This window comes from Ovis aries, chromosome 6 (assembly GCF_016772045.2).
Source record: "Ovis aries strain OAR_USU_Benz2616 breed Rambouillet chromosome 6, ARS-UI_Ramb_v3.0, whole genome shotgun sequence".
In the NCBI taxonomy this organism is placed as follows: Eukaryota; Metazoa; Chordata; class Mammalia; order Artiodactyla; family Bovidae; genus Ovis; species Ovis aries.
This window is the reverse complement of record NC_056059.1, coordinates 68,397,683-68,413,164: the sequence shown is the minus strand read 5'-3', so window position 1 is coordinate 68,413,164 and position 15,482 is coordinate 68,397,683. Positions and strand designations below refer to the sequence as shown.

At 42.8% G+C, this 15,482-nt stretch overlaps 1 protein-coding gene across 20 annotated transcripts in view; it reads right to left on the bottom strand.

The window, feature by feature from the left end:
- Positions 1-15,482, bottom strand: part of DCUN1D4 (defective in cullin neddylation 1 domain containing 4) — a 74,774-nt gene that overhangs the window by 48,482 nt on the left and 10,810 nt on the right. For 16 of the 20 annotated variants that reach the window (XM_060417098.1, XM_042251407.2, XM_042251408.2 and 13 more), the window contains exons 2-3: positions 3,206-3,276; positions 2,995-3,034 (exon numbers count right to left, since the gene is read on the bottom strand). The exons of the other annotated variants lie outside the window; for them this stretch is intronic. In XM_060417098.1, the coding sequence (XP_060273081.1) occupies positions 2,995-3,034; positions 3,206-3,276 (111 nt within the window). The remainder of the gene's footprint in view (positions 1-2,994; positions 3,035-3,205; positions 3,277-15,482) is intronic. 20 annotated transcript variants of the gene reach the window in all.

Here is a 15,482-nt window from a genome sequence, read left to right as displayed (position 1 = left end):
CCAGTGCACCAGCCCCAAGCATCCTGTATCCTGCATCGAACCTAGACTGGTGATTCATTTCTTATATGATATTATACATGTTTCAATGCCATTCTCCCAAATCATCCCACCCTCTCCCTCTCTCACAGAATCCAAAAGACTGTTCTATACATCTGTGTCTCTTTTGCTGTCTCACATACAGGGTTATCGTTACCATCTTTCTAAATTCCATATATATGCATTAGTATACTGTATTGGGGAGAAGGCAATGGCACCCCACTCCAGTACTCTTGCCTGGAAAATCCCATGGACAGAGGAGCCTGGTAGGCTGTGGTCCATGGGGTCGCAAAGAGTCAGACACGACTGAGTGACTTCCCTTTCACTTTTCACTTTCATGCATTGGAGAAGGAAATGGCAACCCACTCCAGTGTTCTTGCCTGGAGAATCCCAGGGACGGGAGAGCCTGGTGGGCTGCCATCTATGGGGTCACACAGAGTCGGACACTACTGAAGTGACTTAGCAGCAGCAGCATACTGTATTGGTGTTTTTCTTTCCGGCTTACTTCACTCTGTATAATTGGCTCCAGTTTCATCCACCTCATTAGAACTGATTCAAATATATTCTTTTTAATGGCTGAGTAATACTCCATTGTGTATATGTACCACAGCTTTCTTATCCATTCATCTGCTGATGGACATCTATAGGTGTTTCATTACCGTAGCCAAGGGAAAGATAGCCGAAAGACTCTACCAACAAAAAATTAAGTTTAAAAAAATCAAAACAACTAATTATCAAGTTTAAAACATCTCCAGTGCCTACCAGTGTATTTTTCCAGAATAAGAAAACAGAAATGTGCTTTTTCTTAACTATTAGAACTGGCCCTGAAAATTATTTTCAGCATTATTGGTAGTAGCTAAAAGTTAAACACACTTAAGTGTGCATCAACAGAAACACATTATGATATATTCTCAAGACAGAAAATCATGCAGTCATTAAAAATAAAGCTTCATAAATGTGCTATACAAAGATCTCCAGGATACACTGAGTGACAAAAACAAGAGGCATATATAAATGTATACTTGTATTTGGGGGAAAATATATCCTCATCATCATTTGGGAAACAAATACAGGAATTTAAGAGTTATCTCTGGAGAGTCAAGGGTGTAGTATTAGCAGGGGGTGGGAGCTGGCGCTCATAAAACTGGATGGCAACGTTTGCTTTTTTACACCTTTTTGACACTTCTTTTAAAATCATGTGCATACACTGCTTTTAAAATTATTAAGGAAACTGTTTTTAACTGTCCTGACCTATGTTTACTAAAACAGAAAGATCAGGTGAAGGGACCCTCTGTGGCCTGGCCTTCTAAAACATACCTCCCCTTCTCTCACTCCTTTCCCTGGAAGGAGGAATGTCTGATCTAATTGGTAATGGGGGGCAGGAGGCCCTGTGCAGAGGGGCCCAGCCCCTTCTGGACTCCCTTTCAGCCCAGCCTGCCAGCAGAAGCTGCTACCCCGCACTGCCGTAAGTGGGGGTTAGAGGTGGGCCAGGTGTGCGGTGCTCTACTGCCTATGGCAGTGATTGTGTGTAAAGCTGTCTAATTAAGGTGAAAAAGCTTCTGCATTTCTGCTGTTCATCTAAGCTGTGTTTTCCAACACAACTGTTAGTTTAATATCCATCTTATTATGCCTAGTTTTCAATTGATCCTGAACCAATCTGGAGGAGAAGGGTAGGGAGTTCTAAATCCTAACAACCTCCAAGGTAATTTTTTTAATAAAAAAATTAAATGAAAAAAAAAAACCCACGATGCTATATAGTATATACAATATGAGCTCACCAATGCTAAAAAAAAAAAAAAAAACCAACAAAACACTACTATAAAAACATATGCAGGTACAAAAATACCCGAAAGAATAAGTATTAAAACAGCATACTAAAGGAGGGTTATGGCTTTTTCCTTCATTTGTTTTTGCGCTATTCTCTAACAAACTAACAGTTCTCTAACAATTCTCTAACAAGCTTGTGTTCATATATTACTGTGGTAACTTTCAAAAACTTTAAAATATATTTTAATAACTTTCACTGGAAGTTATCATAACTATAGATCAAGTGCAAGTTTCTGAACTCTGTGATCATCACAGTATAGAGAAGTGGTTCTCAAAGTGTGATCTCCAGACCAGCTCCATCAGGATCACATGGGAGCTGGTCAGAAATGCAAATTATGGGGCCCTACCCCAGAGCTCTGGAGGTGGAGCTGAGCAACCCGTTGAAACTAGCCCCTCCTTCCACCATGATTATAATGCCAGCTAGGGTTGGAGAACCAAAGGGCTAGAGAATTGTTTACAATAATCCACTTACAATTTTCCCAGTCATAAATCCTCAAAGTGAAAGAAAGTGTTAGTTGCTCAGCTGTGTCCAACTCTTTCACAACCCTAGGGACTGTACCCCGTCAGGCTCCTCTATCCATGGGATTTTCCAGGCAAGAATACTGGAGTGGGTTGCCACTCCCTTCTCCAGGAGATCCTCCCCACCCAGGGATCGAAACCAGGTTCCCCACACTGCAGGCAGATTCTTTACTGTCTGAGCTACCAGGGAACCCCATAAATCCTCAGGACCCATACAAAACACAGATATACTCCTATCTCCCTATCAATCAACTCATTTTATATCTCAAGTCAACAAGCATTTATGGAAAACCTTTCAAACTGCACTACTTTTTAGTATAAGCTGAAATACTTTAGTAAAGGAATGATTATCTTCAAACCACTGGGGAGAACCCCCAACCCCGTTAAAGGAACTGAAGTACTCGGTTATAAACCGGAGCTCTAGAACAGATTTCCTCCTGGGAAGGAGCTGTGGCATGCTGCCTCTATACACCCTGAGAAAGATCCTCAACCAAGGAACAACTTGCTAATGGGATGTATTATAATAACATGGAGCGGTCTCAGCTAGTATTTCTCCTTCGTAACTATTAGAAAGTTTATTGAAAATTAAGTAGGGATAGCATTTATAGATACCTGTTTGGTGATCGTCTTGGCCAACGTCTTCTGTTAGATTCTGCAAGAAATATTTTCATTATTACCAAGAAATCACACACCATACAGCAAGTTTTAAAATTCAGTATTTTCATAAATAGCTGATATCTTAATATCCATAATCTAAATTCTTATCAAATACACTTAAAACAACTGAACAGCTGGTAGTTTTGTCTTTAAAAAATTGACTTACTAGCTTATTAAGGGTGTGGTAGATCTTATGAATATTTGCCAGTGTTGAGAGATGAGAGTTCAGCTGAAAGTCTTTAAAAGAAAAAGGGGAAAATTCAGTGTCATTTATTTCCCATACTGTAAAAAGACTATTAAAAAATAAAGCTCAAAAGTGGAAATAAATGTTTTGATACAATTGAATACTATCACCATTATATTTGATACTTATTAAATACGATACAACATGCAACTACCAACCTATCTGCTAGAAATAGTCTGACAATAAAACTAAATTCCCAACCAAATGTTAAAATACCGTTCATGAAATTTTCATGTGAATTGTAAGACAAAACAAAAATACTTATACTTGTAGTTATAACATCCTATCAGCAATGAACTTAAGCTTAATAGAAAAATATCACTGATGCTGGCAAATTTAAGTAACACAAATAGACGACGGATCTCAAATGAACCATATTCACTTTCTCTTTCTCCTCCTAGAATTACCAGCACAATACAAGCTCTTGGCAAGAAAATAAACAGGAAAGCATCTCAATCACTTGACATTTCTTACAATATACGTATTTTGTTGACTCTTACACAACATAGAGCAGAAATGGAATCTAAGCCCCTCCCCCTCGTGTTTAACAAATACAGATAAATCAAAGGGCTGGCCTGAAAGTGGCCTGTCTGAGAGGCCAGGGCCCTGGGATGGAGTCTATAGTTCCTGGCACTGCAACAGTAAAATGTGCCACAGAGCCAGTAACACAGAGGCAGAACTCGCACTCACGGAGAATCGAAGACTGTCTCCACCCGCCATCTCTAACAACTTCAGGACTGCACACTAAATCACCCACAAAAGACAAAATCAAGCTGCTCTTCCACACAATACCGCACAACATAAAACTCTATGCTCGGCTTTTGAATCTCCAATTTCAAATGCTTCTCATAAAAAGTATGCTTGCCTCCATAGTGGGTTATATGAATGTGAGTTAAAAGTCGACGGCTATTTTCATATTTGAATAAGCATCAATACAAGCAGTTTCATAAAACATCAAGATTTACATTAGTTCCTTTTCTTTACTATCATCACAATTAGTAAATGTTAGTCTGAAAGTAACCTTGAAAAGATACTGTAACTTTCCAAGTTATGTCATTCTGATATAAAAAAGAGAGAGAGAGAAAAAAATCACCCTTTCCTGGAATATTTATTTAGGATGCATGTCAGATGCAAGGAGCCAACACTACAACACAAATTGTCTCTGCTGAGCTGGACTCTAGGCTGTGAAAGCAAGCTGATCTGCCTGCCAGTATTTAGAAAGCTTCACTTTTCTCTTCTAAATCCTGCCAGGAATCCAGGTCTGGGCTGGCCTGGAGGGCAGAGGGGCTAGCAGGCAGCAGAGTCCCTGACATACACACACCACTGTCAGGAGCAGCGGGCTATAAGTGCACATGTACACGTGCACGCGCTGGCCCAACCACCAGAAGCCCCCGGCCTGACACCACACGCACAGCCATTGAGAGTGGGGGCCAAAGAATCACAGGGCTTGGCTGAGAGACAACCAGAGAAGGACCTCAAATACAGACAAGTGTTAATTATTTAGCATCTGAATGGTTGAGCCATATTTAAGGTAAATGATGATATAAATATGTACAGATCTTGATTTTCCATCTTCATTAGTGCAACTGCACAGAAAAAGATTTTAAAATATTTGGGGTGTTTAAATATATATATATATACACACGTGTGTGTATGTATGTACTTACACTTCTATTTCATAAACCTAGGTAGGAGGCTCTAAAGCTAGGAGCAGTAGCAAAGGCTTTGGGGAACTTAATCTTACCCCATCCCCCTCCCCTGGCATCTATGACCAAGCCCTAAGCTCCCTTTTTGTACTCTCTCAATTTAAAATTTGGAAGACAAACGATACACTACAGTAATATCTTGATATATAAATTAAACTTCTGGACTCGCAAAAAAAAAAAAAAAAAAAAACCAGAAAACTTAAGGATCTAGATTCTGTCTTCACCGGGGATACACAGGGTCTGCCAAAGATCACCAAAGCAATAAGGTCTCCAGACCTGCTGATTCAACTGCCAAAATTCACACAGGAGAATCTAAACAAATTAAAATTGCTAAATCCGTCTTTACACACACACACACACACACAGTTTCTGCCAAAATAACACTCTGAGCTTTACAACCTGACTCTGGAGTCTAACAATTAGTTTGAATCTCAGATCCACCAGTTATTTAACCTAAATTTCAATGTCCACAGTTGTGAATGAGACTACAATGCCTGGATGGGGCAGAGAGTCAGAGTAATGTGTGGATCACAGTGAGTGCCCAATAAAAGATATTATCACTGTTAGATTATATATACCATTTTCCACACCAACCACCTACAATGGTTTCTACTTCTGTAGATCCAAGTCAAGCCCCACATCAAAGATCTCAAAGCTGCAGCTGCCTCTGTAACAGAGGCATACGGCCTGATACATCTCTACAGCCTATGATGGTATGTCTACATTCATATACCACCAACTGATTTCGTAACGATGGTGGAAGAATATCTCAGCAGTGGAAAAAAATATACAAGAGCATTTAAGGTTCTTTACATGAAGTTTCACTTTACAGACGATGCAAGTAACAAGGTTCATTTCACAAGTCACATAATATATGTCAGCAAGTCTCTATTTCCATATCCAGTGTCTACTATCATAACCACCTCATCATCACCTCATCAAAAAAAAGGAGAAAGAAAAGGAACCAGCAGCATGAAGAGAACAGTTTTTCTTTAGTTTCATCAAGGTAAAAAGCTAAGGAGTAGACACAAAATCCGGGGCGGGGGGGGGGGGGGAGAGACCAAAATGGCATTAAAAGATAAATCCACAAAGGTTAACACTATTGAATTCACGGTTCATCTGTTCACTGCTCAGGGCAAGTAACAGACCTTGAAATCTAAAATAGATTTCACATCCTTAAGGAATAGATGTTAAGGGTGAAGATCGCATGCTTCACAGAAGCGCATTTAGGAAAGCACTGACTGACATAAAATCTCCTCTGGCTCCTATTTCAATTCTAAAGGCTAAATGCTCAGTTAAGTCAACTTTAGTCCATGATCAAAAGGCTCTCCACTATCACTGGGTTAGACTCTCATGTGTGACATGCAAACCTAACATTCTGTATTAAAAGTGACAAATGGCTCTGCAGAAAAATACAGCATGCTTGATAAACGGCTTGCCTAAATTATCTTCCGAGTATTCTTTAAAATGATCAAAAAATCCTGATGTAGCATTAAGTTTTCTGGGAGTTTTGGGGGTTTTTTTTGTGTTTTTTTTTTAATAATTATCACTTGTTGTGACCTATATAACAGAAAAAAGTGAATGCCACTGAGAGGGTCAAAATTCACTTCCTTCAAACTACTCTTTGTATACAGAATCCCACAATATAGAGAGACGTAAGTAATAAAACAAAAACTGGTAAGTTCAGACAATGACCATCATCAACCAAAAGAATCAACTTTAAGAATTAACAGTGGTGGCTCAGAGGTTAAAGTGTCTGCCCACAATGCGGGAGACCCGGGTTCGATCCCTGGGTCGGGAAGATCCCCTGGAGAAGGAAATGGCAATCCACTCCAGTATTCTTGCCTGGAGAATCCCATGGATGGAGAAGTCTAGTAGGTTACAGTCCACGGGGTCGCAAAGAGTCGGACACGACTGAGCGACTTCACCACCACCACCAACAGGAGTTTACTTCCATAAGAGGGTCAGAAACAACTGAAATAGATAAAAATTCAAAACCTTCTTTTATGCCATAAATAATCACTTGTTAAATATACCTGGGAGGTGATCTCAATTATAATAGCAATGAAAAGTGACAGTACATGTAGGAATAAACTTAAATGTGCAACATTCAAGTGAAGAAACAGTAAAAGTTTACAGATGCAGAGATATATTCCTGGAATGGAAAGACCTGGTATTGTAAGACGATCACTTCACCCTGTACTGAACTACAAAATTAAACGCAATCAAATTCCTATTCTCCCTGCTTCCCACTTCCCCATCCCAAAAAAGAGGTGAGGGAAAGGGAAGGGAGTCAGGCAAGCTTAACAGATTGATTCCAAAGTTCACCTGAAAAAAACAAACACACTTGACTTGCCAAGAAATTGTTGTAAACAAAGAATGAAGAAGAACAGGCCCTATCAGACCATACATAATATAAAGCAGAGGTTGGTAAACTCTCTGCAAGAGTGCCAGATCTTAAATATTTTAGGCTTTGTGGACCATCTCTGCTGCAGCTACTTTGCCATTGAAGCTCAAAAGCAGCCATAAACAGTACACAAGCAAATGAGTGTGGCTGTGCTCCAATAAAACTTTATGTCTAGACACTAGGTGGTGGGCCTGGTTCGGACCATGAGCTGTAGTTTGCCAAGGCCTGGTGCAGACATACAGTGCTATAAAATAGGGTACAGGAGCAGTAAGACAAATCATTGAGAGAGAGTTAATAAACATGTCTATGCACGTCTGTATGGTTACGTGTATGTATAAGCACACAGAATTAACACGATTAAATGGTATTTCAAATCAACAGGGAAGAGATAATTATTCAGCAAGCAGAGGGCAACTAGCTACCATGTGGAACAAATTAAAATTAATTCCAACCTCAGAAGTTACAGATAGAAGGGAAAGGCACTCAAGGCTAAAGAGAAGTTATGGCCTCAGGGCCCCGCACGTTCTCTGCCTCTTCTACCCAATCTCATCTCTTACCTATCTTCCCCTCACTCTTCTCGGTCACAGAGAGCTTCCTGCTATCCTGTGAATACTCCATCCAAGCTCTTACCTCAGGGCCTTTGAACACACTGTTCTCTCTGCACTGAGCCCTCTTTCCTCTAATAATAACATGGCTTGCTCTCATGCTTCATCAGGTTGCCACTGAAATATCACCTTCTTACAGAACCTTGCCAGACCCAACAAACAGGACCCGTTCTTCACTATCCCATTACCATGCTTCACTTCTCTTTATGGCATTAGTGCCACCAGACTTTATGTCATATTTGGGCGCCATCTTCCTCTAGCATTAGAATATAAGCTTCACGAAGGCCAGAACCTGCTCTTGTCCACTGCTATAGCCCTAGTACCAAAAGCAATACCTGGCGCACATCAGGTGCTCAATAAATACTCAAGGAATAAATGACTGTAGGCACAAACGCATCAAGACTTAAATTCAGCATGCTTTGGTATTTCAAGGCATTCATATCTCTAGTTCTTCACATGTGAGAAGCAGCATGGTAACAGAAGAGACTCAAAGGCAGGGCAGGACAGAAAAAGGGTGGCTCTGAACCCTGTTTAAGAGGTTAGTCTAAGGACGAGTATTTCCACTGGGCTGGTGGAGGGTATGCAAATGCAACAGATGAACACAGCACGCTCCGGCATGCCTACTCAAAGGTGACTCGTGCACAGCTGTTTCACGTGAAAGCGACAAAACGGCTGTGGCACGAGATCTGAACGAAATTTCACCAGACCAAGTTACGCTCCCAGCGTCCAGAGAGAGCAGTTAATTCTGCACAGCAGAATGCGGGAAGCACTGCTATGAGCCTGGCTGCCACAGGAGTGTTTAAATCACCTTTTTTAGAAAGACTGCCCAACGGCAAGTGTGGCCTGGATTCAGAGTGGTGTTTCATGAAGGCTGCTGGTAGTGAGCAAGGTGGGAAATGATTAGGGCCTTCAGGTGGTCTGTGGCAGCAAAAGTGGAGAGTACAACGGGACCGCAGGACATCCACATTTAACTCACACCAATTCATGGCAACAGCTTGGCAAAAAGAAGAGGGAGAGAGAAGTCAACTGTCCTAGTAACTGCCCCTGAGGCCTCTACTTAATGACAGGGAGATGGGCAACAGGACTCTGACAGTCGCTGGGTCCGCTCAGTCTCCGCATGCATCTCAGAACACTGTATGAGCCAAGTATTTAGGAGATATATTTTTCATAAAACACAGTCCCTAAACATAAGCCAACTGGTGCTCAGTTGAAGAAGAGTTGGTGACCTGTCCTAATACTGGAGGTAAAAACTGCTGTGCTAGAGACAATCTGCAATGAGGGGGCACCTTCTGAAAGTATTTCCAGCAATTTTTTTTTTGTATATTTTTATTAATTTATTTGACTGCTCAAGGTCTTAGTTGCAGCATGTGGGATCTAGTTTCCTGACCAGAGATCGAACCTGGGCCTCCTGTATTGGGAGTGTTAAGTCCCAGCCGCTGAACCACCAGGGAAATCCCTCCAGTGATATTTTTAATACTGGTGATTTTCACCTTAGATATGGACTTTAGAACTCATCTCTATATAAAATGGACTGCACTAGGAGGAAGACCAACAAGACTGCTTTCAGGAGCTGTGAGGGAAGCTCACGTCCTTTTGTCCAAGTCCCCACAATTCTCCTTGAGCTATGAAAACTAGCACAAGCAGAGTCAGGTAACTAGTTGTGGCCAAGCTGGGGAGAATTCACACTCCAAAGCCCCTTCCTCCATTCTAACTCATCTCTGATGGGAGCATCAGGGAGTAAAAAGCAGCAGCATGTTCCACCAAAGTTGTCAATTAGTAGTCAACAATCAGTTCTCACAAAGTTAGAGAACCTTAATATTAAATAAAAAGATACTGGTGAAATCAAAACAATCTACCAACTTAAAAAAAAACACAGATGGTACAGAAAAGACATAACATCCATGTTATTTCTATTTCAAATACACCTCTTTGTTCTTGTCACTAAGAATTCACAAAAGTTTTTTATTATTAGCTAAACTCCAGCTGGTCAATCAGTAAGCAATGCTCTCAGGTACAAAATTTTTAGTATAGCACTATGCACATATATGTATTGATAAATGCATGCTGCTGCTGCTGCAAGTCACTTCAGTCGTGTCCGACTCTGTGCAACCCCACAGACGGCAGCCCACCAGGCTCCACCGTCCCTGGGATTCTCCAGGCAAGAACACCGGAGTGGGTTAATGCATTCTGAGGACAATGAAAATGACGAACTAAACTAGTAATGGCTTTGGGGGTGGAGGCAGAGGACAGAACATGGGGTCGTTACCATGTCACTGCCAAAAAAGTGAAACAAAATTAAAGGTTATCAAAATCAGCATTCATCCTACATGTTTCTGGAACAGAACAAGAGCAAGAGGCAGCGGTGCAGGGCTGGGCCTCTCTAAAGGCGATTCCACAGGGAAGGCTGAGGGCTGCTCCACGCCACTGGTTACATGGCCCACCCTCCTGAAACCTTAGTTTTACTCAGTGATGTGGAAAAAGTATATAATAGTGTATGTAACTAAGACTCACTGTTTAGGTCTGTCCTTTCTTCTAGAGAGCTTCCCTGGTAGCTCAGCTGGTAAAGAATCCACCGGCAATGTGGAAGACCTGGGTTCAATCCCTAGGTCGGGAAGATCCCTTGGAAAAGGGAATGGCTACCCACTCCAGTATTCTGGCCTGGAGAATTCCACAGGCAGAGGAGCCTGGCCGGCTACAGCCCATGGGGTCATAAAGTGTCGGACACAAGTGAGTGACTTTCACTTTCTTTTTCCTTCTAGAAACAGGAGCCCATTTTCCTACAGGTTTCGGGTACACTGAGGATATGAATGTCACTGAGGGGAAAAGAGACCCCTGCCAAGGGGGTCCTACAAGTGACAAGTAACAATGTAAGGTTGTAGAGATTTTGGATTTGTGGCTACCGCATGAAAGGAAAAACTCCAACAAGTCCAGGCAAGGCCCTACACGACCTGACCTAAGTCATCCCATTTCATTATCCTGCTCACTCCATTCCAGCCACACTCTTCCTGACTACTCAAGTGAACTCCTGGCTCAGGGTCTATTTTATTTAATATACCCTCCTCCTCTTTCCCACCTCTGTTGTCACTGGCCTGACATTGACATCACTGAAATGTCTGTTCAGACATCACCTCATCCAGAGGCCTCCCTCCCCTGACTTCTCTATCCAAACCAGCACCTCCATCCCCACCAGCGTTACCAGCTGAGCTACCAGGTTAGGGTTTACACCTTCATTTTTTGACCTTTTTTAAAAAGCTTTATTGAAATAGAAATCATCCACCATACAATTGATCCATCTAAAGTGCACAAGTCAATGCTTTTTAGTGTATTCACAGCTGCACAACCATCACAATGTTATTTAACAACATTTTTATCACCCCATCAGCAATCACTCCTCATTTTTCCCCTCACCCCTACATCATCAGGCAACCACTAACCCTACAGTTTGCCTCTGTACATTTTCTATCAATAGAATCGTAAGATATGAGGTCCTTTGTGACCCAGACATTTTATTTTATATATATTTACATCTTTATCCTTTGTCACACTCCCTGGAGCCCAAGCTCCATGATTACAGGCATCTTCTTTAGCTGTGTTCACCACTTTATCCCAATACCTAGAAAAGCACAAGCTGTCTATGGGGTCGCACAGAGTCAGACACGACTGAAGCGACTTAGCAGCAGCAGCAGCTCATGACCAATAAACAGAGGAAAAATGCTTTTAAAGTACCCACTGGGGACTTCCCTGGTGGTCAGGACTCTGAGCTCCCAATGCAGAGGACCTGGCTTGGATCCCGGGGCAGGGAACTAAATCCTGAATGCTGCAACTAAGACCCGGCGCAGCCAAATAAATAAATAAACTTAGAAAAAAGAGTAGCCACGGGATTGAGCAATGTGCAAGTTACTCTATAACTGGGGTGAAGCATGAAATGAGGCATGGTTGGAGCAAGAAGTGAGGGATCAGTCTATCATCAGGCATAAACAACTTGTTGCAGAAGTTTTACCATGAAGAGAAAGAGAAAGGGCAGAGTGGGTATTGAGTTTGGGCTTAACAATGATGAGACTGGAGCACATTTTTAAAACACTGGAATTCAACTTGCTTCGTACCCTAGAAGGTTACAGAAGGCACAGCGCACAGAGTGGGTCAGATTACAAGTCAGGGTGGGTCTATAATATGAACACAAATATACGTAGCATGTGATTTTAAAAAATTACAAAATGCACTTTTAAGTTTAAAAATTCATTAAAAACCAGTTTCACTTCAAAATGACTTAAAATACAAAGTCTACCATAAAATGAAGTCTACTTTTGACCCTATAAACAGTAGTGTTTTCAACTGGTATTCTAGAACCAACTTACGCTTCTGCACACCAACTGATAAGTCATTGAGCTATGTGAAAAGGCACAAGTACGTGTCTCACTTGTAAAACCTATTTTCACATTTGAGGCCAAATTATTAAAACACACAGATCTGAAACGAGTTTTCCACACCGCAAAACTAGGAAAAACCAAAAGCCAGGTTTGCGGGTCAGCTTCATACCGCACACTTGTCGAACTTGTTAGAAACAGGAAGCTCTTGGTCTAACAGCACCTGTCTCATGAGAACACTGAGGATCAAACGAGCCCCTGCTGCAGTGTGCCCAGCACAGTGCCCGGCGCAGAGCGGGCGCCACCTGAGCGGGGCTCTGTGCCACTCGGTGTCACCTGCAAGCTAAGCAGCGTGGCCTGTACAGGGGAGGGCTGGCCCAGCCCTGCCAGCCTCCCCGCCATAGTCCAAACCAAACCCCGTGTACACACTGAGCTACTGAACACTGATCCAGAGGCTGCACATCAGAATCGCCTGGGGAGTCTGAATAACTGCCACTGCTGGGGCCCCATCCAGGCCAATCGAACAAAAATAGGAGTGGACTTGTCAGAGCTTCTCAAGCAGCCCAGGTGACTCTACATGCAACCAGAGAGGAGCGTGCGTCCCCACCCTCTCTTCTATCCCCAGTCCACATCCAGTTCACAATCTCAGCCAGGCCAGAGGGGAGTCCAACCCATTCACGGCAACCCTCGCAGTGTGAAGATAAGATCAAGATCCAAGCTGTTCAAGGTCAAAAACTTAGGTGCAAACTGAAAGGAACCAAGGGGCAGTGAGGAGGAAGGCATGAACATCACTCTCCTCATCAATAAATACTTGTTATTTACAAGACACAAAGTCAGGAAAGTGAGCGTGGGAAGGAGGAAACTGACGAGGTGGGACCAGGTCATGGTGGGTGACTCGGAGCTTTCACTGAACACAAGATCTGAAGCTAAGGCCATCCAAGCACACCACCGCTTCTGGCTTTTTCCTCCTAATTCTCACAGGACCTGAAAAAGTGGCTGGGAGGTGAAGCCCCCATCCAGGACAGGTGGCGTGCCACTCAGCACCCGTCACCAACCGCACAGCCTGCGCCTGCTGGTGCCACCATCTTAAAGGAGCCAGCCACGTCAGGACAGCCAGACTGGCTGCTCTCCCACCTTGACTGGATACAAAGGGCCCTGGACTCACTGGCTTCACCCCACCCTACCCACTGAAGAACACAGATCCATTTCATCTCACTCATGTTAGAAGAGGCCCGATTTGGGGTAAAGAGTACAGCTCTGGCCTCGGAAAGCCCTGGGTAAGAGTCCCTGCTCTGCCGTGTCCTAGCTGAAGGACCTTCCTGTTACCCAGCCTCACTAAATCAAACAGCAGGCCCCTCCTCACCAGACTCTTAGGGTGTGTGCCAAGCACTCAGCACAGCACTGGCCCATACTGTGAACCAACAAAGGTTCATTATTTTAATCCCTATTATTATTATTCAACATGGAAGAGACTAAGGCAGACAGAACCCAGAAGATCAAAAAGACAGGGCAGAAGAATGACACGGGGACAGGTCTTTAAAACTCTCACGTCAATAGCCAGCTGTCTGGACTTGAATGTTCAACACTCCTCCTCAAGCTTCCTGTTTAATTAAGAACAAATAATCTGTGGTCTAATTTTGGGAACGGAATCTATAGAAAGAGATCTTAAAGGGGAAAAAAAACTTAAACTCACCCTTAAGCACAGAAAAAGATAAGATATCAGTTCAAAGATGTCACACAAAAACAACATTAGTAGCTCTATAAGTTTTCTGGCTTTTCGGCAGTGATGTTAGGCATCTCCTATATTCAAAAAATATATGCTTAAAAGGTACGTAATACAAATGTCTATTTAAAATAAAATCTTTAAGACTAAAAAATGACTATTTCATCAGTGACAAGAAAAAGTATGGAAATACTCTTCTTTGCCATAATCAGTTGCCCAGCTAGAACGCATTTTTAAATAAATGACTAGTTTCATTGTGAAATGGCAATAACGAAAGAAGAGGAGTGGGATAGAAGGAATTCATCCCAGACCCTGTTGGGATCCATTCCAAGAAGAAAAGAACCAAGTGCAAAACGAAGACAATCGTAACAACAGGCTCTGCCACCAACATTGATAGGCCAGTGACAGAACACAGAATTCCAGTATACCTGCCAGGTTACCAAAGGGTTAAGTGAGATGCACAAATAAAACAGTATTATTTCAGAGTATTCTTGCCTGGAGAATCCCACGGACAGAGGAGCCTGGCGGGCTACAGTCCATTGGGTTCCGAAGAGTCGGACGCAACTAAGCACACACGTTATTTCATAGGCAGTCGCAGGCACCTAAACACCAGTGCCAGAATGCCTGAGTTAGCATCTCAACTCACCACTTACAGCTGTGTGACCTTCAAAAGGTCACATTCTGTACCTCAGCTTCCTCACCTGTAAAATGGGGATGATAACAGTACATTCATATTCCTACCTTCAAGGGCTGGGGTGAGGATTAAATGAATGAAAGCAGGCAAGGCAACTGGAACAGCCCATGATTAATCACTGTGTATAAACATGTTGTCAGTCCCTCTCCTCCCCTGCGCCCCGCTCTGTTCCTCCTTTCTCCCTGCATCCCACATCTTCTGATTTCTCTCTTACCACTCCCCTCCTTTCCACTCCCTGGAGACTCTTTCTAGCCCTCTCCACGTGGCTCCTGCCCACCCCTCCACCTGATTCCCCTTAGCTCTGGCTTATCCAACTCCTTTGCTACTGCCAGGCTGCTCCCTCTACTTGGAAAGCACCCTTCCACCTCAGCCCCGGAGGCACACACCCATCTTTTCCTTCACATACTAGAACTTCAAAAGCTAAGCTTACACAATAATAGCTAACTTCCCTGAAGGGCTTCCCTGGTGACTCAGATGGTAAAAGAATCTGCCTGCAATTCAAGTGACCAGGGTTCAGTTCCTGGGTCTGGAAGATCCCTTGGAGAAGGGAACGGTAACCCACTCCAACAATCTTGCCTGGAGAACTCTATGGGCAGAGGACCTTGGCAGGCTACACAGTCCACGGGGTCACAAAGATTTGGACACGACTGATCGACTAACACGTCACTTCACTTCCCTGAAGTCTAATTTTAATGACTAC